This window comes from Sordaria macrospora, chromosome 2 (assembly GCF_033870435.1).
Source record: "Sordaria macrospora chromosome 2, complete sequence".
Taxonomy (NCBI): domain Eukaryota; kingdom Fungi; phylum Ascomycota; class Sordariomycetes; order Sordariales; family Sordariaceae; genus Sordaria; species Sordaria macrospora.
In genome coordinates this window covers 3,502,611-3,527,694 of record NC_089372.1, presented here as the reverse complement: position 1 = coordinate 3,527,694, position 25,084 = coordinate 3,502,611, and the positions used below count along the sequence as shown (strand labels likewise).

Below are 25,084 nucleotides of genomic sequence, written 5' to 3'. Positions count from 1 at the left end.
GCAACAGCAGCAGAACCCACCAACAATGGCTACCGTCCTAGGGATGTCCTACACAGTTGGCGATTTACCCCTCGGCGAGAACAAAGGAGTCGACAGCGCCTTCTGTTGGCAGGACGGAGCGGCGGACGACGCGGGATCGGCAGATTTCTTTGACCAGTTTGTGGTGCTGGACGACCATGGCCCGGACCACTCACCCTCTCCGCCTTTTACGGATGAAGAAGGAGGAGGAGCAGAAGGAGGAGGCAACGAAAGCTTTGAGAGCATGTGCCGAGAAGCTCTCGAGTCCTCCTTGTCGCCACGTCTCACCTCACTGAGGTGCCCTCCTCTTGATCATCATCCCTCTGCTGAGCAATCATTAGGCGTAGGGGACCACGACCGTGCGAATGCCACTGCTAACAATCCGGCTTCTGGACGTCTCGGTCGTTTTTCTTCCGCCAAATTCCCACCGCTGCACCGTCAAGTCCGAGCAGGATCGCACGTTGACCTCAGCAACATGGATTGCCAGTATAGTCAACAACAACAGCACCAACTCCTTGTAGCTGGACAAAGAGAACTCAATTCCATCCTCGGCACCGGCTACAACCAGGAAGGACCGGGCTCCGGTGGTTCCATCTCCGACTCAAAGCTGCTGAGACTCGAAGGTCTGACGGTGAACGGCAGTGGCTCACCGCGCATACATTTTCTGCCATCGTCTGCATCGGTCCCTCCATCGCCTCACCTTCAGCCTGGGTCAGCCTCCACTAGTCCGCGCAAGTCCCGGCTCGAGGCTTTCTACACAAAGATCAGGAACAAGGCGGCTAATCTCCATGGCATCAAACACCAGAAGCAGCATCCCGCCACAACAGCAGCACCAGCAGTGACTTCGTCAATGCCCTCAACCATGGGTACGTCACCGAACAAGATGACGGCTCGTCCAAGGCCACACAACCTCAGTCTTGTGAGGCCGGAGATGCCACTCTCTCTTCCGTTGACAGGACAAATGGCTGCAGAGCAAAACGGCAACATTGACGGCAACAATGCTCACCTGTTCAACACAAACTTCATGGACGATCCGTTTATGGACATCTCTTCCAACCTGTCCCTACCGATGCACACTCCGATTCAGACACCTCACCAGCAACATCAGAGCATCCCGGTCCCCGTCACCACCGCCGGCGGCGATAACTTGTGGCAATTCAGTGTCAGCGGACCGCCACCAACGACACCCGCCAACCCCATCGGCGGTGTATCATCTTCCGCGTCTGAATTGCACCCCCTCTACGCCACCACTATCAATGACAGCAACAACGACTGGTGGGACCAAGCCGTGGGTGATGCCATGGACACCGACCCCGACCCGTCCTCGTCCTCTTTGCACATGGGAATCAACGCCTCCAACACCCGCGAAGCCACATTGAATCTGCAAATGGCTCTGCAGCAGCTTCACAACCAAGCAAGCTTCGATGAGCATCATTTTGGACTAGACACCTCAGGGTTGGTGATGCACATGCCGCAAACTACGTCTCGGGTTTTGTTGCATCACAACCAGCAGCAGCAGCAACAACTGAACCAAAACCAATCCCAATCCCAAGCGCAAGCTCAAGCACACGCAGCCGCCCAGCTATTGCTAGCACAACAGCAATACATTTCCAACCACGGCGGCGGTATCCCCGACGGCTTACCTTCGCAACAGTCCTCATCATCAACCAGTACGACAACGACGACGACGACCACTGCCCGTTCCCGCCGCCCCAAACCCCGCGCCCCCAGCTCCGGCGCCTCGCGGCTTCCCTCCTACCAGACCTCCCCGCGCAAAGTGCGCGCCGCCAGTCGTTCCTCGCTGGAATCGAGTCCAACCCGTGGCTCCCAACAACCCAACTCTGGCAATCTCGCAATCCCAGATACAGGTAATTCCGCCAGCGGCATCAGCGGAAGTGGCCGTCAACGTTTGCATAGGCGGAGTGCTTCCATGCAAAATATCAACAACCACTCTTCGAATACCACTTCCGCTGGAGCAGGACTGGGATTGGGATTGGGACTAATGTCCCCCGCTGCAGTGCGCAAGCGCAAGTCTTTTACTACCGGAGGGAGAGGACACGGTTCATCCGTGTCTTTATCAGCCGGGTCGAGACTGAGTCATGCGGCGAGTCATGGGGATTTATTGGGGGCTAGTGCTAGTGCTTTTGCTGCTGCTATTGGGATTGGTGCTAGTGGACAACGGGTGGTTCCTGAGGACGGGGCTAGGAGGGGGTTGAGCAGTTCGGCGTCGACGAGTTCGTTATCTGCCACTGGGGATAATAGTTCGGGGAGGTTTACGCCGCTGAATGGGTTGAATGGTTTGAATGTTGTGGGCGTCAACGGGTTTCACGGACATCCTCATCACGGGGTGGGCATGGTTCAAGGGTACCCGCCTATGCCGCCGCTTCCTCCTCAGCATCAGCATCAGCACCATAGTCAACACCACGGCCTGCCTCACCACCCCCATCACTCCCGCTCCCACTCCTCCCAGCAGCATTCCAAACAACAACTCCCCGTGCACCCCTCCTCCTCTTCTTCTTCCAGCCGCCATCCCCCCTCAAAACCCACACCCCGCTCTTCATCAGCTTCCAAATCCCATTCTCGTTCCCGGTCCACTTCCAACAACCACTCCTCCAACTCCAACTCTCAACCTTCCTCTAGGGGTGGAGAAGGAATAGGGTTCGTAAACTTCACCCCCCGCGACCACCAAACGCTAATGTCGGGCGTCGCGCCCTCGGGGTCTTCCAAGACCAAGGCGCGGCGGGAGAGGGAGACGGCAGAGCAGAGGAGGAAGTTGAGCGAGGCGATGATGAAAGTTGTGGAGGCTGCGGGAGGGGATGTTAGGAAGTTTGGGGAGTTGGGTGTGGGTATGGGTGTGAAGATGGAGTTTGGTGGGAACATGAACGGTGGGGAGTTTGGGTCTGGTAATGGTGGTGGTGGTGGTGATAACTATGAGGGGATGCATGTGTTTGGGAACGGGAATGGGCATGGGAATAGGAATTAGGCGGTTAGGCGGTTTAACATGGGACTCGGGCAGGACTTGGGATGACGGACCAGAGGGGCTGTAAAGATTGGTGCGTTTGTGTGTGTGTGAGAGACAGGTGTTGTTGAGTGTATTGCATGACGACGATGTTGATGAGTTTTGATGCTGATGATCCGATTGATGTCTTGAAGGTATCGACTACCTCTGCCCCCATCCCTTCCATGTCGAGGTTCTGCTGTTGGCTATTACAAGTTTATTGTTGTTGGATATTTGTCTTTTTGTCCTTTATTTCGAAAGAAGAAAAGGTTCAGAGAACAGTCTCTTCCTGCTTGTACGTCCATCCAAAAAGTTATTTTAATCCACAAGTTTTCTTCGCTTTTTTTTTTAAAAAAAAAAATTCTCTTCTCTGTCGTTTTGGGATTGGGTTGTTACTTCCTGCTTACGCTTCCAATTTCAAAATGCTCAGAACAGATTAATCACCTGATTACGGTAGAACAGCACAAGCAGAAGAGATGTCCACACGGACTGGAAAGAGCAAGTAGTTGCTGCAAACACGAAATATATACTAGTCGAAGGTGATGATCTTGGTTAAGCTTTAGGTTGAAGAAACAATGACACATTCACGCAAATATCATCCCGTTGGTCTGAAAACCGTGATTGCGGATGATTTTTTTTTTGTATTATTTGTGAGCTTCCGTGTTTTGGTACCCACCTGAACTCGACCTGGATGAAATGTATCGAGTATCGCTCGTTTTCTTTCTTCCCTTTCCTCCTTATTTCTTGTTGGAAAGTACAGTGATCCGTCCGTTAGAGCCTGTTGTCGACCGAGCGAGCACTGCTGACTCGAAGTCCTTCCCAACTTTCAGGTTCAAACAAGAATGGCGATGGCTGGGGATGGAGTTGTTGCAGTTGATTGACTGTAGATCATTGCGCGGGAATAAGGTGAAGTTGAGTGTCTTGTATTCACCAGTTGGAGAAGTATCAGGTCGTCGGTATAATAAATCGATGTTAACAACCAGGGTATGCAGACAAGCGCATAACCGTGCCAAGCACAACGGTTGCGATCTAGAACATCGCTGAGTGTCAGTTTCTTTTGGTTTCAACCTTTAAGCTTCCCGCAATGCACTGGATCTTGAAGCTTCCATCTTTGTGTCCGGTTCGAGGGCGGTGAGGCTTGTTGGACAACTTGACAATGATCAGAAAACCCCGAATTAAAGGACACAAAAGCACAATGACGAAAGTTACAAAACGTCCTGTAAGTTGTAAACCCACAGCGGGCTGAGTGAGGCCAAGCAGCAACCAGTGTTTGATCAGCGTGAAGATCCGTGGTTGGGCTAAGCTTCAAAGGGGTGCAAAGTTGATTGGATGGATGGGTTGTAATAGAGAGAAAGAGGGGACAGATCGTCGGATGTGAAATGACTTTCGTGATTGATGCGATGCATCTTTTTGGGAAAACCATCTGTTTCCTTGATGGTTTGCCAAGGAAACCCATCTCGAAGAACTTTGAAAAACCTCTTGGAAAACGTCATTGAGAAGCTGGAAAGGGTGTCGTGATGATTTGTTCAGTTCCTCCCAAAATTCTAGAACACCTAGGAAGAATAGTGGTATTACCCCTGGCTGACCAGCCAGCCAGCGACTCCATGGCACTCCATGGCGTCTATTTTTGCTGCACGCCAGATGGGTCTAGTGGTGGGGTTGGTTACAGCTTTGCCGTACCCGAAAAGCGGACAGCAGCAGCGGTTCCTTTTGCCCAGAGAAAGCGGGCCTTGAGGTTCGGTTTGTTGTTCATGAAGAATAGGTACCGTGGTGATTGAATGTTGTCAAAGTCCTTCGAGATGTGAAATGGGAGGATGTGAATTGCTGTGATTGTCAAGATGAGAAACAAGAGGCAGTGCAAGATGTAATCACAATTGGGACCCCTTGGCGGTTGGCGAAGAGGAAGATTCCCGACAGACGGCACTTGAAGCAAAAGAAAAGACATCAGGGTCCTCATCGTCCTCGTGTTTTATACACGTAAAAAGACAGAACAAGTATAAAAGACGTAAGATCTCGACCCTCCAATTTGGACTTCGCCCGCCTCGGCGCCGTGGCCGTCGCTGTTGGCTTTGCGCTGTTGCAGCGGAGAACCTTGTTCGGTGGAACCCGTTTTGCCTGCTTTCGTTTTTTTTTTTTTTTCGAAACACCAGTGTCCGTAGATTCCGTCGACTCGCCTTTTTGCGATCCGTGTCTTGGGTTGTTGTATCAGGAAGTTTTTCCACCTTTATGGGTTTCGAGTCTCTGGGGGTGGGAGAGGGATGGCCTGTCATTGGTCGGCGCCAAAGGGGGCTGTGCAGAGCTGTTTGGAATTGAAGGTTATGTACGCGGTTGTATTTACTGCACCATTTTATACTCGGCATGTACCTTGCCTTTTCATCTGAACTGGTATTCCCGATGCCTTACAGAAGCGCTGGAGCATGTGGCATCTCGCCGACAGGCGTTTGTACATTGCGTTAGTTGTTGGTAAATGTTTGGTGTCTGTTGTCCAAAGTGTTTCTTTGTGACTGTCATTGTCTTTGACGAGCGCTAATTTGGGTGCACTATCGAAATGACTGCGCGCCAAAAGGAGGGGAAGTTGTTGTTGGCAATTGTCATGGATTGCCGAAGAGGTTGACATGTGGTAGTGTAGTGTAAACAGATGAAGGACGATCTCACGCTGCCTATCATCCAGCATTGCTCGTCCTTTGCCCAGCTTGTCATGTTGGTGCAGAATGGAGGCATTTGGGGCATTGCCAGCCACCGCAAAGCAAGAGAATATGCTTGGTGACGAAATACGATGTTGACCAAGCACAGTTCCAAGGACGACAAGAGGCCAAGTGCAAATGTGTGACTGGCCTTTGCGCATTCCAAGAGACAGCCAAGGTCTTGTTCACCATCTGTCGAGATGAGGGCGGAAAGACCAGTCTTAAATCATTTACTCAGGACTTGTACAACTCGCCGTTGGCATTCTTCAACAGTGCCACTGCCGTGTGAGGGAGGTGCCCCTGAAGGAAAGAGGAAGGGATCAATTGGAGGAAAGGAAGCCCCAGGGTCCTGTCGTGCAAGTGCGACGGCACAAGGGTAGGGCCTCATCAAAAATGCTAAGGCGGTACCTTGCAGACTGTATGTGGAGAGTGCAGAACGCAGGTACTCCGCTAGTGGGGCCACACCTCATCTCCCCGGGGCTGCATAATGCGGGCGCTACCTTGTGCCTCGTCGTACCTGCCTTGGCCAAGGGCGGGTCCCGATCTCAGTACTGGCCCAATCTCGTCGCACTCCCGTCCGTCCTCTGCTCTCCAGTTCTCTCCTTCGTTCCCAGGCCCTCCTCCCTCGTGTCTGGCCGTCTTGTCTCTCATTACGACACCACCCTCTTTCACTCCTTCACAACACTGCCTTCTTTCTCCCACACGTCTTTTGCAAAATCAAGGAGTTACGCCCCCAGTTGCGTTCTCCGTCCCCAAGCAGCATCGTGCCGCTGCCTCTGCCGGCCTCTTCAGTCTCTCCCCCCCTTCTTACTTCTTTCAGATACAATTCTGAGCACCTTCTATTCCTGTTCTTTGCCCATCCAAACCTCCTTCCTCCCTTGGTCTACCACGTTAACCGGACAGAAACTAAACCGCATCCGCAAAGTCACTCCGAAACTTTCCTTCGTCAACATCGTCCTCTTCCCTCCGCGACCAAACCCTCGCTTTTCTTCAACACGCTCGTTTCAGCTGTGGAAACTTGAAGAGGAATGAATGGGTTGGAGTAAACGACAGACTACCTTCGCTTTTCCCATTTCTGCCTCGACGACTCGACTCGACTCAACTCGATCCAACAACCTGGAAGCCGGCCTTTGAAACGACGACAAACAACATCGGCCCCATCGTGCATTGACAATCGCTCTCTGCTATTCATCCGATCTCGATTCTTGGCTATTGTTCTTGTTGGATAATAGCGATACATTTGGGTGTCTTCTTTTGACAATCAGTTCAGCTCAGCTTCACCGGTGTCGACTACATCTTGTTCCAACCTTCAACGAGTAACCGCCGACGACACAAAGACCGCGAATCGCTTCTTCCACCCAGTAATCCCTTCGGGGTATAGTAGTAACCAACAAGCTCGAAATCACATAAACCCGACCACAATGCGGTTCTCGATATCACGGCCCTTGGCGGCCCTCGCGACCATCGCAGTCCTGGTATCGCCCGTCTTTGGCGAACAGAAGCTGGCGTCCAAGGCCCTTAAAACATGTCAGGAAAACTCGGGCTTCTCGGCCAGTCTGTTCAACGTCGTTTATACCCCGGAAACTGGCAGGGCCAATGTCGACATTGTTGCCCTCTCGTCCATCCAAGGAAACATCATCTTCGATGTCGCCATCTCGGCCTACGGCTATGAAATCATTACCGCCCAATTCGACCCTTGCGAATCTGGATTGCTTGGTTTGTGTCCTATGACGGCCGGCAAAATTCCTCTCAACTTCTCCCTCCCCGTCGACAAGGACGCCGTTTCGCAGATTCCCGACATCGCCTACAACTTTCCCGATATCGATGCCAAAGTACGAGTCAGAATCAACATGACAGATGAAGAGGATGTTAGTCAATCGGTCGCTTGTGTCGAAGCTGAAATTTCCAACGGAAAGACCGTCGACTTGGCCGGTGTCAAATGGGCTACCGCCATCGTTGCTGCCTTCGCCTTGACTTCATCTGCCTTCGTTTCCGGCCTCGGTCACCACAACGCCGCCTCTCATGTCGCCGCCAACGCCCTTTCTCTCTTTGGTTATTTCCAGGCCCAGGCCATGCTCGGACTTACCGCTGTTCGTCTACCGCCTGCCGTCATGGGATGGACCCAGGATTTCCAGTGGAGCATGGGCATCATCAAGATCAATTTTATGCAGGACATTTTTACCTGGTATCAACGTGCGACTGGCGGCACTCCCTCGATGCTCTTCGACTCCATGGCGTCAGTTTCTGTTCAAGTTCAAAAGCGTGCGCTGGACATTGCGGATTTCGGTGTGAGCTTGGCCAGGCGTTCCATGTCGTATATGCCCACCACCATCACTGAACCCATGGATCAGCTCATGAAGCGTGAACTACTCAGGCGCGGAAACGTTCAGACAGAAACCGGCACCTACGTCGTGTATGGCATCCAGCGTGCGGCTTTCCGTGCCTCTATTGAATCCACCAACCTGTTCATGACGTGCTTGGTCTTCTTCTGCGTCCTCGTCGTTATCACCATCCTTTGCGTTGCCGGCTGGAAAGCATACTGCGAATTGGCCGCACAGAAGGGCTGGATGAAGCACGACACCTTCCTCGACTTCCGAAACGGCTGGTTCACCGTTCTCAAGGGCATTCTCTTCAGAATTACGCTTATCGGCTTCCCCGCCATGACCGTCATGTGTATGTGGGAGTTCACCCAGAAGGATTCGCCTGCTGAGGTTGTGCTGGCCCTCTTTTTCTTCTTGGGTATGGTTGGTACACTGGGCTGGGCCGCATTCAAGGTTACCAGAATCGCGCGCCGCTCCGTTGTCATGCACCAAAACCCGGCCTACATCCTCTTTTCCGACCCTCAAGCGTTGAACAAATGGGGTTTCCTCTACGTTCAGTTCCGAGCTTCGGCCTACTACTTCATTATCCCTGTTCTTGGCTATACCATTGTCAAGGGTATGTTTGTCGCTTTCGGACAACATAATGGTACTGCACAGGCGGTCGGTTTCATTATTATCGAAGCCGCTGCCTTGATCGCCGCTACTGTTATGCGCCCTTGGATGGACAAGAAAACAAACTGGTTCAATATTGCTATTTGCGTTATGAACTTTATCAACGCCATCTTCCTGCTGATGTTCACCGAAGTCTTCAACCAGCCACCGCTCGTCACTGGTGTCATCGGCCTCATCTTGTGGATTTCCAACTCCATCTTCTCTCTGGTTTACCTGCTGATGCTCATCTGCTCTACGATCTTTGTGTTCTTCCGCGAGAATCCCGATAGTCGTTACCAGTACATGGCCGATGACAGGACGTCCTTCATGAAGTCCCAGACTCACCTTACGACAACCACCGAGCTGGATGCGCTGGCAGCAACCGCTCGCGGAGACAAGTCCGGGTTTAAGGGACTCGACCTCGATGACGATGCGGAATCCATGTCTTCGGATTCACTTCGTCGTCAAACCGAACTCCAGCCCGGCATGCCAGCTGGTGGAGCTGGTTTGCACTTCACCAATGCTCCCCCGAGGTCTCCGGTTGACCCTGCGATGCCGTTATTCCCCTCGGAAGGCCGCAACACGCCAGGTCCTCAGTATGGAGAGAAGCCAGGTGTGAACTTTGATCATCGGGCACCGTCACCAAGTCCATATGGCGGCCCACAAGGTGGTAACGCCAGCCTCACGCCACAGTACAGGGCTCTCAATAACGCGAGGTACGTTTTTATCTAGAATTGATGATTGGATCTGACCGAAAGCTAACGTTTGCAACAGCCCGTGGCAACGAGGTGCCGGCTATGAGCATTAATGATCGAAGTTCACTGGCAAGATATTCTAGTCTTGGCCACTTATGACCTTGGGAATAAATGGAGTTTTTGCTTTTCGGAGAAGCCATTTCATTACGGCGATACATTTTCCTCCTCGGATGGCGGTATATTTTAGGTTTGGTTTGTTGGAAGGCCCCTGCATTGGGTATGGATATCACAACTTCACATGTGGACGGGATAGAGGGGACAAAGGTTTCCAAGAAGGGAGGGTCTTTGTGTGTGCTTGCTGTGCCTCCTTGCCTCAAGTCATTGTATACCCCCTTGCTTTTGATGCTGATTTTATGCCAACCATTCACACTCTGCCGTGTTGGATACACGGGCAAAGAGTGTTCTTTTCCTTACTCTCACTCATCACAACGTTTTTTTCTGTTTCTGCTTTTAGTTCTATTTCTTTTTGTCTCAAAATATGCTAGGGCATCGCAAAGGCGTCTATGGGTGGTGGAAAGCAAGAGATAGGGCGGAGGTGGAGGAGGAAAAAGAAGAAAGTCCCCTCCGAAAGGATGGGGGGCATATACCATGCTACATAGTTAGCGTTGGAAGGGAGGAGGAGAAGAACAAGATCAACAAAAAAGGATTGGTCGTTCCATACAAACCAAACCATGACATATCTCGGCGCATGGCCTTGAGTGTGATACATCATGGATGGATAACCCAGAAATACTTGACCCCGAAAAGCCCTTACAAACAAACAAATCGAACATCACCATCAAACGTGTAACACCCACAACTCTATACCCGAAGGGCAAAACCAAGCATCCGAGGAGGGATACAAGCATAGCATAGCATATCACTTCCACTTACAGCTGAGCTGGGTGGGTAGAAGAGAAAGAATACCAAAGAAAAAGAAAAATAAATTAGCAAACCCTTTCGATGATCCATGTGACCTCTTGTCTTTTTCCATTCACACGATGTCTTCGCCTGATGTATCATGCATGTTAACCGTCAGTCGTCTTACCAGCACATCAGCAGTCCATCACACTGCGCAGAGTAAACAGGTAACTTTGAGGGTTGGTTCCAGTTGAAATCTGAACACTGAACATTTACCTCCAGCCAGCCAGCTAGCTGTCAGAGTACCTAAGAAAGCGTTCCGCTCGTCACAAACTGCCCCTTATCGAGTGTATCGAACCACACTTGAAGGGAGACGTAATCCTCTCACTCAACGACAAGAGCAACATGAAAATGACATTCAAGGGTGCGTGATTACGTTGATATTTACGAGTGTCTTCGCAGAGTAGGCGGGTGTGATAAAAGTGGGGCTCACATAAAATACCAATTTTTCAATCACCGTCAAGAGCACATGTATATGTGTGTTTGAACTGCACTATGAGCTATACGTTCGGGTAAGCTTGTACGGAATTAAACTGGGAGAGACAAGAACTTAGCATGAACAAGAGAGAAAAAAGACCTGCTTTCCGATTACCTCTACAATTAAGAAAAGAAAATGGTAAGAATACAGAGTTGGAAAGGTGAGTGAGGTGATCAGAGTCACGCAGTAAGAATCATCAATCGAATCGTGCAAGAACATTCACTCCACGGCCTCCTTCAACTTCTGGTACTCTCAACCGAGTTGATTTATTCGCTTCTTCCCCTCAAATACCATGACCATATGAAAAAATAAAAAAATACTTAGCTGCCCGGTTCACCAGACTCTTCTCTTCTCCTTCCTGCCTTTCCTATATTTCCCTCGCCTTCCCCTCACATCACCCAGCTTTATCCAACATAACCCTCAACGCCCCATTCTCCACCCCCCTCACTTTTCCCTTCTCATCCACCTCAAAGATAAACAAATCCAGCGGCCGACTGGCATAAACCACGCCCGTCACGCCCACCCAAGTCGCACAGTCCGTGCCCATTTGCATCCCCGGCTTTCTCTCGGGGAGACTCAAGTCTTCAAAGACGGCTTTGAACGCTACCCTTTTACCACCCTTTCCGTCTGACAAAGGTTCGGAGAAGCCCGTGGGGTATAACCTAACAGAAGGCTTGATCTTGTCGAGATACTCGTCTGTGATGTTGGACCCGATGGCGACGGCGTAGAAGGACATATCGGTTGAATTGGAGATCCAGTTCTTGAGGACGAGGCCGGGGGAAGAGGCGGAGGTGGAGATTGTGAGGGAGGAGTTGAGGCGTTTTCTTTCGGTTGTGATGGTGCCGTTGGTGTATTTGGGTGGGATGGTGCTGTTTGATGGGGGCGAGGAAGGAACAGGTACGGGGACGGTGATGTTACCCGTGTAGCGGTACTGGCCGCTGTAGATCCGGTCGGCCTCGGTGCGAGCGATGTATGTCATTGTTGAGAGGTAGGTGGTTGTTAAGGTATCGGCGATGTCCATGGCTAGACCGGCAGGCGGGTCGCCGGCGGCGAGGATGGAGAAGCCGATATCGAGATCGGGCATGATGGCGAGGAGGGAGGTGTAGGCCCCCAGAGAGCCCAGTTTGTTGAAAGCGTGGGTTATTTGGAAGGATTGGTCTGGGAAATATTAGTCAAGGGTAGGTAGTACGGGGGAACGAAGTGGACAGAAACATACTGAAGCCTATATCAAGCTGCCGGATACCCCAGGGCATTCCTACAAGAGACTTGGGGTCCGAGGTGAATGCCGATGGCTTCAACCATCGACGAGTGACAGCTGGTTTGAGCAATGTCGAGCGCATGATTGCACGGCCGAGCGAGGACATGTCGCCCGCCGAGGTGTACATGTTTCCGGTCCTATGGGAGCCTGTTTGTAAGCCCGCAATTCATGTGTATACGGTATACCGGGTACTCGAGAGTTACTCACGCAGCCTCCTCCGCCAACTCAAACGCCCAAGAAGTCTTGTAGCGATTTCCCGGGATGATCCCCAGCGAGTCATCCGGCGCCGACGTAAACGTATGCGTAAGGTTCAACGGTTTAAGCACCGAATCTTGCACCAGTGTCTTGAAATCCTTCCCAGTGATGCGCTCAGCGACATAGCTCAGGAGCGCAAAGCTGATGTCCGAGTAAGCCGGGGTGGACGAAGTCGGGAACGATGGTGGCAGCTTTCCCAGCCCGGCAAACAGCTGGTCTCTGTTGCAAGTAGGGTTGGTGCCGCATGGCGGAAATTCTTCGAGTGGGAGAGGGGGGAAGCCGATCTTGTAGAGATCTTCAAGGGGAGCTTCGTAGGCTAGTTCTCCTAGGAGGGCATCTTTTCCTCATGGTTTTGCACACCGTCAGTCCAGTCACTTACTTGCTTATATATCTTTGTCGTTCAACTTCAAAAGAACTTAGGGGAGAGGAGATACACATACAATCCCTTATCAACCCACTAGTCTGACTAGCCAAGCTCCCCAACGTCACCTCCTCCCAATCCGGCACCATCATCGACCCGCCCGGTGTCTTCTCCGCTAACGCCTTCAGCTCCGGCAAGTACTTGGTAACGGGATCATTCCAGAGCTTATCACCCACCGTCGCCAAAAAGGCCAGAACCGTAAAAATCTTGGTGATACTCCCTATCCTGAACACGGTATTGGTGTCAACCTTGCTGACGCCCGTCGAGTTGAACCCCTCCAGGTTGGGCGCGGTCCAGTAGTGCGACCATAGCGGCTTGTCTTCTTCGCTCCCCGAGAAGACCTCGACGGAATATGAGAAGTGGTCGGCGCCCGTGGTGTTGTCGTGATCGATGTATTTTTCGAAAATGCCGTCAAGGGACTTGGCGGCGGCTCGGATGGCAGAGTTTTGGAGCAGATTGGTAGGTTTGGGGAAGAGAGGACCGTAGAGGGGACAGTTGACTTTGGCGAGGGAAGGGGCGAAGTGGGTGGTGACTGCCGCCAGGAGGAAGAAGAGGGACCTCATTTTGCTTATGCAGGGATGGGAACGTGCAGCAGCGGTGCAGCAGTGCAGTGTTCTTACCTTCTACTGCAGACCCCTTTTCAAGATTCCGGTAATGATCTTTGCTTCAGGCGGGTGGGTTCTCAAAGGGATTCGCCTAGCTCTTTGCCAGTTAGGGATTTTATAATCTTGGACGGTCGAGCAAGTCTGACCTGGGGTACTAGAAGTCAGTTTGGCTTTCGGCCCGAACAGTGTCTACATTGAGGGCTGAATAACTTTAGGGGGTTGAAGGTAGTGAAGCTGCAGAAAAGGATGAGCACTTGGAGAATTTTGGTTTCGTCAAGATGTGGTTCCGCGGAGATCTGAAAATCTCGAAGTGGTTCGACGACAAGGAGAGTGCGGCTTTGGCACTGATATACAAAACACTGTCATGCTGAGAACTGCATGTGGGTTATCTCTGGACATGGTGAGGGCCGGGCTCTATGGAACTGGTTATTGTGTTGTCGTCCGCCGCTCCTGGTAGAGCTAATGTACAAAATTATTCACACGGGAAGACTAATCTAGATCATGATTTCTTGGATACAACACTAGAAGCAGGTTTCTGGTATATCTTGGGGACAAAGTAACATGCTAATCTTGGACTACGTTCCATTTCCACAATCAAGACTTTGTCGCTCCTGGGCGTTGGTATACAAAGCGGCCGAGAATACAACTTCACTTCCTGAGAAGTCCGAGGTCTAAATGTCCGCAAGTTTCCCAGATACGGACCTACACCACAGGTGCGGAACGTGAAATATGTGATATTTATCAGTGCCAAATGAACCGGGCATCTGGTTCTCGATACATGGTTCGCACGGATATCCCCAGACGTTAGTTTAGATCAGTTATTGGATGAGATAACGGACTTTCGATTACCCATTTATCCCCCCTCTCCCCCGGCCAGAGCTCTCCTACTATATCCATGGGGATAATCTAGGATGATTGTGCAGGTAATATCAGTTGTCCCCCATTCCGCTTCCAATGGTACCCTTCGGGCTGCTTGTACCACATCCATAGCACATTGTCCTATTACCTACTCGGAGACCATAAGGAATGGACGTGAAGGTGATCCGGTTTTAGTCACCAATGGCAAGTACCGGTAATATCAATTGACCACAAAAAAACATGACAAGAGGTGGAAGGGATGGAAGAGGCGTAAAGTCATGTATGTATTGTATTATGGATCGTTACTTCCCCTCCCATTACCGCCAGCAAATATCCATGCTGCACTATGTCCAGTCCCAAACCAGCAACATTATCTCCGGATAGAAACCCTTACAGCCAGCTCTTATGGTTGCTCAACTTGATGTAGCTCTGTCTTGGGTTGTCCATCTTTGCCTTGGTATCGCCGTCCTTGAAATCTACCAGCTCCATTTCCGAAGTGACCACATCACGACGGCTCCTCCTCTTGAGTCTCTGCCTCTTTTCGGTTGCTTCCTCAAAGAAGTAGTGATTTGATTGTTCCGAGTAGCCGATACGCCATGGCACATCCAACTGAGTGCCTTTGGGTCCTCCCCCACATGACCCGCTCAGTTGGCAACTTGGGGGAGAATTGATGGCCAGAGCAAACAAGTTTGCTGGATCCGTGAAGTCGGTGAGCGGCCGGCCCCTAAGTTGGATGAACAGATGAACCAAGCAAAACAGGTTCAGTAAGAACCCCAAGATCAGGATTACCAGGAACGCGCGTTGATATTCCTGAGCAGCACCCGAAGTGTACTCTTGTTTCGTGATCGAGGCGTTGAACTCATGCTCCCATCCTGGCATTCCTGGCAAAGTAGCATTTATCGCCTCTGGGGGCCAATAGTTAACAGTGGGCGTCTTTATCGAGCCAGATATCAATGTGGGGCTGACAAGTGCTGCCAAAACCTCTGCGAGGGATGGTGTTTTGAGGGGGAGAAGGGGATCCTCCAAAGGTAGTGCAGTCAGGATTCGATCTCGCGACGCATTCAGAGTTGTCAGTCCGGAATTCATATAAATGGCTAGCTGCCAAGCATCCGCCAACCACTTCCAGTCGGCCTCATCCGACTCCACAGCGTCTGGGACTGACTTGCGGTAGCTGACTGGGTCGCTTTCATCTTCGCAGTTTGCCGACATATGAGCGCCGGTTGTCCCTGAGATGTTGAGGTGGGTCGAACAGTTGGTGGAGAGCCACGACCGAATCTCGCACAATGTGTAGTCGTCCGTGAAATTGTTGTTGACGAGTGTATAGATAGAGCCTGACTTGTAGGTCCAGTTTGTTGAGCCTTGGACTGTTGCATTGATGATCACGTTGTACTCTGACGGAAACTACCCATCCCAACTTTGTTAGCAAGTTCAGTGGAGTCGGCTTGGAAGGTGCTTACCCTCTGAAAGACCGGTGGTCGTCGATGGTATTCTGGGCCCCATCTGAATATGTCGTCCACATCGGTCCGGTTGAGCCATTGAGTTTCGTTCGGGGCCCAGTCGTAAAGAGGGACATCGTTCAACCAATTCAAACCGCCTGTCACTTCACCTTTGAGTTCCGCGTCCGTCAAGTTGGAAAAGGGCCATGCCGTATAAACAAGAGGCGCAAGCTCCTTCCTGGTCATTTCCACGCAGAGAATATTCAGCGCCGGGCTAACTGCGCTTGCCGCTAACCTGTATTCTCCGACTCCGGAAAGATCGCTAGGCTGGAGGATCTCATTCTTGGGATCTGTTGCTGCGTCGTACACTCCTAAACATGGTTAGGCCGGGCACTTTTGTTTTCCTAATTGAAGAGGAAGCTTACCAGGGTGAGGAACTGCTAGAGTCACATTGTTGATAACTCTTTTATACTCCTCGTATCTTGTCATGGGGTCACTATATTCGGTATTAATCCACGTTCCTGTAACCGTGACATTGTCGTAAAGCGTTGCTGTTACTGGGGGCCTATTAGACATGTAACGTCCCTCTGGCTTCGTGTTGTTCCGGCCAAATTCTGACCATGTAGACCTAGATGTCGTTAGTATACAAAACGTAGCAAACGGCGGCCAATGGTAGACGACTTGCAGGAAGGCTTGAAAGTTATGGTATGCTTCGGTGACGGTTAGCTAAGGGTGTTCTTGAAACCTTCGCTTGAAATATAGCGTTGCCGTTGACTTACAGAAACCTGAAAGAGACGCAGCAAGACAACTACCTGCGCTGTGTTCATCCGCCAACAGGGTATCCGGCAGCTGGCAGCTTAGCTTGACGAAGCTCACGTTCCCATAGCTAGCCATGGCGTTATTCTTCATGAGGATCAGTTCGGGCTTGCCCCATTTCAATTTGGGGGCAACGAGGGCGTCCGAGGCTGTGGTGTATAGTACTGCGACGAGGGTGGCGACCATACACAAAATACCCAAGGGGGTAAATCCCACTTTCTTCCAGGCTTTGATATTCGTAAACATCAAACCAGGCGACTTGCGAACAGTTAGCAAGTATACTGGCAAAGATATCCTTTCAGGCACTTACAACAACCCAGTTCTTCATGCCGAACTCGCCCAACGTAACACCTCTGTTGCCAACATCGAAAGCCTTCTTGGTAAGAATCTGACCAACAGAGGCAACAAACACGGCAACGAAGGAAGTTTCGATCAACTTGGCGATCAGAGCAGTGAGCAAAGAAGCTGTCGACGGTGGAAGGGCCCCATGGGCGGAGGAAACTGTCCTTCCCCATTTAGGTTGAATAAAGGCGACACCTAGCCAGAGGCCGCTCCCGATAGTTGAGAAAATGGACAGGAACCACAAGGTCGTCCCAAGCCAGCTGACCTTGTCGCGATACGGCTCGCTCTGCGAATGGCATTCGAAGGGCGGTGGCCCGTAGGGTGGCTGTCCATAGGGTGGCTGTCCATAGGGCGGCTGTCCATATCCTCCTTGTCCATAGACTGGCTGTCCAAAAGGTGGTTGTCCAAACGGGGTGAAGGGGGTTTGAGCTGAAGACAGAGGTCAGTGATGGAGACATAGAAAAAAAAAAAAAAAAGACCCCAGGTTCTCAACATACGTGAACTCATCAAGCTCTGGGCGTCATAAGCCTGTCCCCAACCCTGGAAGTTAATCACTTGAGGTGTCATGGGGGACCCCGGGTACATGGCCATGGGCGGCGGCGAGTACGAATGGAATCCTCCAGGGAATGTCGCAGGGTAAGCAGGATAGGTCCCCATGTCCGACTCTTTTGGAGCTTGAGGCTGCTGCTCCTGGTTCAACGGCGGCGAAGGAACACTCTGGTACTGATGTTGTGAGTTGGACGGCGGCGGCGGCGGCGGCGATTGAGATCCTTCTCCGCGGTCCTGGTCTCCATCATGACCCATGGCGCTCAACGCTGAATCCGGGGAAACAGAGCGAGCAGCTTCCTCACGTCGGGTAGAGCTGTACTCGGTGTCGACATGTTGGTAGTCTGCTGGCCTAGGTGTAGTCGAAGCCATCATGGGCGTCTCCAGCTTGGACGGCTTGAAGAGAGGAATGCGCCTGAGAAGTTTGTTCCGTTTGCCAGTGACCCACGAAGATTTGGTGTTGCAGGGTGTCTGAGGAAGACTTGAGGGGGAGTCGGGGATGGTTGTATCGATTGTTTCGTTGGTCATGGGTTCGACAGCAGTAGGATTGGGGGCCATAGGAGCCATTGTCAGCCCAGGCTAATCCACCTCGATCCAAGCTGACGGAACCAGAATGCCACCCCAGCCTTGTTCTTTTCCGAGGACGTCAGAATCAAAACAAGCCGAAATGCCGTGAGATAGTGGCACGGCACATGTGAGGGGAAAAGTAGAGATAAGTAAGCAAGGCTGCTCGGGGAGACCAAACCAAGGACGAATAGTATATCGCGGCGCGCAACCACCACGTTTGTGTAGTAGACGGAAATGACTTTGGGGTGAGACAGGACTTATACCGGGAGACGGACCGGGAGGGGGGGACCGGGGCATCAGGCAGGGGGGAAAATGGTTAGGTAAAGCAAACAAACCAAAGTAGACCAAAAGTTCAGACGATATGCAGCCGGACGAGGCCGGGATTGTTGTTGGTGATGGAAAAACTCGCCTCTATGCTGTCTTCATCCACTCCTCTAAGCGCGGGGAAAGCCACTCGGAGACTGCGAGGTTTCAATATTTTAATATCGGGAAGGAGCTAGACTCTGTTTCTGCAACTCTGCACTCTGGAAACCAACACCAAATCACCAACAGCCTTGGTCTAAGGCAGGAGCGACACAATATGCATAGACACGGGCAAGAAACATTGTATGGCAAGAGGGAGCGTTGGCAGAGAGTGACTGCCCTTTCCGACCCATCATTGCACTTGCAACACTGCGACAACTGCGGCCATTGAGACACATGAGTGGTATTCATGCAGACCAAGTGTTGCGAAACAAGACTCTAGCCATGATAATTCCAAATCATTATAAGGCAATGCCACTCACCTTCGCCGTGTTCTTCCGTGTTGTTGAGAAGTTGAGAGGTGAGGCATCACCAACGGCATCCTTTGACCAACACTAGACACGAGGTTGATGAGGCACAATCCTGCACGCTAATACTACCACACCTCCGCGGAGGTTTAGTGTAGTGTAGCTGGCGGCATGGACCGCGAAACACATGTCGTGAGACTCCAACCCAACCCAACCCATGAGATGTCGCATGATCCCGCCCGACATATGTATCGGGTAGCAGACTAATCCCCCGAGCCTCAAGGCTGTAGGTAGGTACTGTACTGCGGGCCGACGATGATGGGCAAGGTAATCGGGTCACTGCACCAATTGTTCGCCAGTGTTCGGAATCCTTTCAAAGGGCTAGAAGCATCATGACCTCACAGCTGAAGGTTGCTGAACATTGGCGGCCTCTTGTTCAATCTTTGATTCGACTGCTCGTATGTGTCCCGCTAGACAAGTGTGTGTGTGTTGGTTGTTATTTTGGCCGTTGCCCGCATTTCGAATATTATCGGCTTGATAGAGGTGATGGAGCGAGAACAGACAGACGGCAAGTTGTCAACTCTCAACAATAGTGGAAGGAAGGAATGTCATGGCGTTGGAAATAGACAGTTCCAGATGCACCAAGACTCCTGCCCGCACGGGAAGGGAACAGACCCCGCCCTTGGCTGCTTGATTCGTTATCACATCTTATCGCGGCTCGCTCCACCAATGACTCAAGTGCCAAGCCCTCAGTTCTCCCCTTCATCCTTGCCTGCCGTCGCTCTTCTTCGTACGTAGAACAATCTGCCTCCCTGTTCGATGACGGAGTCTGCGGAAGTTCGTCCAAAGTTCAAGTCATTCACGTCACCTTCGTCAGATTTAGGTTCCGAGCTTTCTGTCTGCCACCTTCGCCGCAATTCCACTGCATCAGTGCACAAGTAGCGAAGTCAGCAAACAAACCGACTTTATTCTGAATAATACAACACCCTTTGAAAGCCACGTTCTGGTGGCTGAAACTCCCTCCTTCAGCTCTCGCTTTCTACCATGTGTCGATCCGCGTTTCCTAGACGGTTTCGTTCGTTTCATGCGTGCCGTACCTAGAATTAATTAGTCTTTGACCTTGGTTTTTTGAGAAGTAACACATCCATACGATTAGCGACGGTTCCATTTACGGTATATACCATGCTTCCTGTTCTCCGACCATCGCTTGGTGCTGCCGCTTCTACGGTGATCGGGCAGCGGGCCGGCCTTGCAGCTGTCGTAGGCACCCGAGCACTGGCTGTTACGTCTGCAGCTTTCCGAACACGCGCACGCCTCAACACTGCATCACCATCCACGACAGCAACCTCACAAACTAGCCGAAGCTTCTTACACGACCATCCATACCCATCGTCGCAGCAGGTCCGAGCCTACCGACGACATGTAACACCAAAACCAACACCAACGCCAACGTCATGGCGCCCGACGACAACTGCTCGCAGACCTCCGCCTCCATGGGGAGTACAAGGACAACAACACCAACAACAACGCCGTTTCGCCTCCAACGACTGGTGGAACCGCTCCTTCAACGAGCGCGTCGACCCCTACGGCGTCCACCGGCGCTACGCCGACCCCCTCTTCACGGACCAAGACTTCAAGAAAGCCGCGCGCCACCAAAACACCAAATACCTAGCCATCTTCTGCGTCGCCGGCACCATCATCTTCTACTTCATCAACCTCGAGACCGTGCCCGTGTCCGGGCGCACGCGGTTCAACATCTACTCGCGCAAGCGCGTAGTCGAGGCCGGCGAGCTGTCCTACCGCCGCCTGTTGTATGATCTGGAACAGCAAGGTGTCGGTGTCCTGCCGGACTGGGACTATCGCACGCAGCGTGTGAAGAGGGTGATGGCGAAGCTGATCCCGTTCAGCGGGATGCGGGACGAGAAGTGGGAGATTTTCGTGATTGACGATCCGCACACCGCCAACGCTTTTGTGTTGCCTGGCGGAAAAGTGTTTGTCTTCAGCGGGATCCTCCACCTAGCCAGGACAGACTCGCAGCTGGCGACGGTGCTGGGCCACGAGATTGCGCACAATGTCGCTGACCACGTCGGGGAGCGCATGTCGCAGAACATTGGCGTCAACATCTTGCTGTACAGCCTGGTGGTGCTCACGGGCATCTTCGGTGTGGGGGCGCTCATCGCGCAGTTTGGGGGCGCGTGGGCGCTCAACACGGCCATCTCGAACCCGATGAGCCGCAAGCAGGAGAGCGAGGCGGATTATATCGGCTTGATGATGATGGCGGAGGCGTGCTATGATCCGCGCGAGGCGGTGACGTTCTGGGAGAGGATGGATAGGAAGACGCAGGAGAAGGTGCCTGAGTGGATGAGTACGCATCCTTCGGTAAGTTTAGACTCTACATACCTTTTTCGGCTATTAAGTGCTGTAAGCTGTAATACTGACGGTGATATGTTACAGCACTCGAACAGAATCGAAAAGATCCAAGACTGGTTGCCAGAAGCCCTGGAGAAGAGGGAGAGGAGTGATTGCCGCACTACTGCCTCGTTTGCGGACCTGTTCAGACAGGCATTGCTGAATGGTATCATTGAGATTCGCCAGTATTAGACACTTGCTACAGCGACACGTTTGAATGGCTGTATGATTGCATGAACAAGGGTCTCAGAGGGAGGAAGGGATATTGAGCATAGAGAGCGAGGCGTTTTGGAATTTTGGGGATATCATGGGTCACCGGACATACACACACCACTTTGGAGATCACACAGAATCGGATATAGGTTAGACCCTAGACTTAGGACTTTCGTACGTTTATATCTACAATTGGGGGTGGGGAATGAGAACCTGAAGTAAGTAGTGGCACCCCTCACTCAGAGTCTTCTGCTTTATATACATATTAGTACCACAACAACATCCGACAGCCGGACAAACTCGTATTGTTTCTAATGAACTAACTGGCTTAGCCCATTCATTATTGAACTCGATATGGGATCTGGATCTGGATCTGAATGCAACGGTCCTTCCGGGTATCTTCGCTGAAAAACACAAGTAACGCCTCCTTTGTTCCTCTTCCCGGTTACCTGGTCGGGCAATCTCCATCTGGCTGGACATCACCACTGACTCCAGCGACAATCATGCCATAAAGCCACTTCCGTTCCCTTTCTTCCTTCCATATTATTTTGTGACGCGGATCATCACTATCTCCATGCCCACCAGAAACTCTTACCAGCATGAGGCGCCATAGGCCACCTCCAGAGAAATCATCAACCACACTTCCCCCCTCCACCTCACACACTCGACTGCGCTAACCCTTCTTCTTCCCAAACAACGGCAACCACCCCGTCGTAAGACTCCTCCATAATCCACCAACACCCTTGCTCTTTGTAGCGGTACTCTCCGCCATCTCCGAATCCCTCTTCAACAACGCCTCGCTCCCATTTCTCTCAAGCTCTCCTTTCTTCTCCCTATACTCTCTCCTATTCCTCACCGCCTCCCTAGCGACCCGCTCAAAAACGACATCGACATTCTCCCCCGTCACGCCCGCCGACGTCTCAAACCACGCCTCAGCCAGTCCCAGTTTCTTGGCGGCTTCTTTTCCTTCCTTTGTCGACAACTTCCTCTCTCCAATCCCGCTGAGTCCAAGGCCGAGCCCGCTCAGTGAGCCTGCGGTTGCGGCGGCAGTGGCAGCAATAGCTGCGCCGCCCAGGATGTCCACGTCGCTTTTGTTTCCTACAAGAACCATGGCGAATTCTCTGACTACATTCTTGGTAGTCTTTTTGAAGTGGAGGTAGTGCGCTTTGGATCCTCTGCCGATCGGTTTGTTGAAGGGGACCAAGTCCTCGCTGAACTGAGGGAGGGAGGCAAAGTGGTCACGGATGGCGGAGGCGATGGATGTGGCGTGCTCGAGGGAGGAAGGGTCGGTGACGGAGTAGAGGATCATGGCGCCGTCGTACTCAGTCAGAGTGCGCGTCCAAAGGTGCGGGTGTGTAGTGCGCGTGGTGGTGGACCAGGGATGGGGGAGCTCGAGAGTATGGAGGGTGTAGGTAGTCGACTTGTCCCTGCCGGAAGAGTGATCTGAGGGGAGGGTGAGCAGGTAGCGGTTGGGTTTCGAGGTGGAGGGGTGGTGGTGGGTTTTGGCAAACTGGAGCACATTGTGTGTCAGAAGAAACTTGTGCACGAGATCAGGAAGGGCGTGAGTTTGCGTTCAGAGCAGTTGTCGCCGTTGGCCTTGTCGCTGCTCGACTGTGTTCGCCGAGATGCGAAACGAGAGCGGAGATGGTTCGGCGCATTCCTACATACCTTTTGGACAAGAGCCGTCTTTCCTACGCCTTCGGCACCGAGAACGAGGATCATGATTTCCTCTTCTTTAGTTTCTTGCACCGATTTCGAGCCCTGCAGGTCGAGTTTGGACAGCGCATCATTTGCGCCACCGTCGGAGAGTCGCTTGTATTCTTCCGCGGGCGCATCTTTCCATCGCAGGACGGCGTTGAGGTACTGGAGCTCGTCCTCGGTCCAGGCGAGAAGCGAGTTTACCATCTCGACGATCGTCGCGAGTCGCGGGGATAGTCGGTCGAGTGGTGATGGGCGGCCGAATGGTGCGGGGTGCGCCGGGAGAGGGATCTTGTACCGGGACGGCAAAATATTTCTTGTTGGCCGCAAAGTGATTGGCGGTTGGTGTTGGATGGGAAGGTTTGCGAAAAAGTGAAACGAAGGTCAAGGCTTTGTGGCTGCCCCTGCTTTGGCGGAAGCGAAAAAGGCGTGTTTCAAGACCTTCCATCCGATCTGACGGTGGAGTGAAGGTGAGGCTGTGGGCACAGACGTACCCGGGGAAGTATCTTGGGTGGTTTCTGCTGATTCTCGGCCAGGTTTCTAGTATAGCTGGTCGTCTTGAAGGAATTATTTGTCCATACCAAGGGAACAGTTTGTTCATCGCCTCCGCTGGTTCTCGTCTCCGTCGTCGTCTTCGTCGTTGTCGTCGACGTTATGCCCGTGCCATTCGAACCGGCTCAAGCAGGCAGGCAATTCAGAAGTGCTCCGGCTAGAGATACCAGCGAGGCGTTTTGTAGACCGGAAAGTTCAAAGGTGCTGTTCGGTCAGTGGGCAACTCGACGCAACAGCATTTTGGTGTTGTTTCTACACCATGACGTTTCAACTTCATCAGCAACCAACGACCATTACCTACTTTTGTAGCTGTCGTACAGTATCGTGTATTCAATGTCTGCCTTGATCTCGATTCTCTGCCGTCTTGGTCCGCCTCGATCGGGTAGACTTGGATGGGCCTAGTTCACCATTACCTGGCTACCTGAGATAGAATATTGTCGTTTGTCGATGGTGGATGCGAATATTGGTAAGTAAGTACATGACCGCAAATGATTGTGTCACGCCCGACATTGCGTATTGAGCTGCTAGAGGGGGAAAAAAATTCATGACAGGAGAACAAGAAGCTGGGAAGAGCACGCAGATTGTTTCCTACCACATGGTATCAGTAACTTGGGCGGTCACAGGATGATGAATTGTGACCAATACCTTCACAAAATGACCCTGGGAAGGAACATCCAAAAGTGTCCGATGTCGGGTTCATCTATTACCACATGAGAGGAAGGAACCACTGTACTCATCACTCCATCCTCTACCGGGTGGAAGGAACTCTCTCCTCGTACGGCTATCTGCGGAGAAATGTTTTACTGTTTCCTGTAACCCACGCTGTGTGAGGAACAAGCCCGTCCCATCGTCCAAAGCTAGGAGTTGTCGGCATTGTCCTTTGTGATCTGTAGAGGGAGAAGTTGGTATTCAAACTGGACACTCAAGTGTTCTCATGGAGTATATATTTCTAGAATTAAATTCAGGGATTTATCAACGGGCAATGTACATTATTGTCCGGACATGGGAATATTTTATTTTTTGTGCATCGAGGTCCAAGCCTCTTGACTTGGAAGGACTCAGGTGGCTGGTGCCGGGAAATATCAAACGAGAAGATACACTTGTGACACTCTGTGATTACTATTCCACAAGATGAATAGCCGATAACGGATAACAAAGACGCAAAACCCGAGTTGGAGATGCATATTATGCATCTGTGTAAGACATACAGTTGGTATCTGTATGTAGACACTCATCATCATACCTAGACCCCCAGAGTTGCCACCTTTGCGGTGACTGCTATCTGTCCGACCAACCTACAGGATCTTGAGAAGTTGAGATATAAGCTCCGCGCTTGATGAATCAAAGTCATTCCTCCCGCCTTCTGCGTAGTCAAGCGGTATGAGATTTAGAGCCAGTAAACATTGCTCGGTAGGCGGTGGTGGTGGTGGTGATGCAGGTGTTCGTCGGCCTGCAGCTGGTCAGTTCGGACACTGCCCTGAATGAATTTTTTGATTTGTGGACCTTTGCACCCCTTTTCTGTACCTGCGCAAG

General features: G+C 51.8%; 6 protein-coding genes across 6 annotated transcripts; 3 read left to right on the top strand and 3 right to left on the bottom strand.

Annotated features, from left to right (window-relative positions):
* Positions 1 to 25: 25 nt before the first annotated feature.
* SMAC4_02716 (uncharacterized protein) lies at positions 26 to 3,001 on the top strand (the record flags this gene model as incomplete). The annotated part of the gene is made up of 1 exon (XM_003352234.1): positions 26 to 3,001. The coding sequence occupies one exon, from the start codon at positions 26 to 28 to the stop codon at positions 2,999 to 3,001; it is 2,976 nt and encodes a 991-aa protein (XP_003352282.1).
* A 2,954-nt stretch (positions 3,002 to 5,955) lies between these two features.
* Positions 5,956 to 10,386, top strand: SMAC4_02717 (uncharacterized protein). The gene is made up of 2 exons (XM_066089831.1): positions 5,956 to 9,388; positions 9,447 to 10,386. Exons 1-2 carry the CDS (start codon positions 7,122 to 7,124, stop codon positions 9,478 to 9,480), a joined length of 2,301 nt encoding a protein of 766 aa, XP_065946156.1. The 5' UTR covers positions 5,956 to 7,121; the 3' UTR covers positions 9,481 to 10,386.
* Positions 10,387 to 11,199: 813 nt separating this feature from the next.
* SMAC4_13268 (uncharacterized protein) lies at positions 11,200 to 13,302 on the bottom strand (the record flags this gene model as incomplete). The annotated part of the gene is made up of 4 exons (XM_066091346.1): positions 11,200 to 11,963; positions 12,022 to 12,200; positions 12,271 to 12,655; positions 12,759 to 13,302. The coding sequence occupies 4 exons, from the start codon at positions 13,300 to 13,302 to the stop codon at positions 11,200 to 11,202; spliced, it is 1,872 nt and encodes a 623-aa protein (XP_065946155.1).
* Positions 13,303 to 14,451: 1,149 nt separating this feature from the next.
* Positions 14,452 to 18,246, bottom strand: SMAC4_02718 (uncharacterized protein). The gene is made up of 7 exons (XM_066089832.1): positions 17,294 to 18,246; positions 16,765 to 17,225; positions 16,418 to 16,712; positions 16,324 to 16,348; positions 16,064 to 16,266; positions 15,660 to 16,009; positions 14,452 to 15,603 (listed from the first exon to the last, which is right to left on the bottom strand). The coding sequence occupies exons 1-7, from the start codon at positions 17,907 to 17,909 to the stop codon at positions 14,593 to 14,595; spliced, it is 2,961 nt and encodes a 986-aa protein (XP_065946154.1). The 5' UTR covers positions 17,910 to 18,246; the 3' UTR covers positions 14,452 to 14,592.
* Positions 18,247 to 19,619: 1,373 nt separating this feature from the next.
* On the top strand, positions 19,620 to 21,533 carry SMAC4_02719 (uncharacterized protein). The gene is made up of 2 exons (XM_003352237.2): positions 19,620 to 21,058; positions 21,134 to 21,533. The coding sequence occupies exons 1-2, from the start codon at positions 19,862 to 19,864 to the stop codon at positions 21,278 to 21,280; spliced, it is 1,344 nt and encodes a 447-aa protein (XP_003352285.1). The 5' UTR covers positions 19,620 to 19,861; the 3' UTR covers positions 21,281 to 21,533.
* Positions 21,534 to 21,974: 441 nt separating this feature from the next.
* On the bottom strand, positions 21,975 to 23,206 carry SMAC4_02720 (uncharacterized protein; the record flags this gene model as incomplete). The annotated part of the gene is made up of 2 exons (XM_003352238.1): positions 21,975 to 22,811; positions 22,970 to 23,206. 2 exons carry the CDS (start codon positions 23,204 to 23,206, stop codon positions 21,975 to 21,977), a joined length of 1,074 nt encoding a protein of 357 aa, XP_003352286.1.
* Positions 23,207 to 25,084: the final 1,878 nt, after the last annotated feature.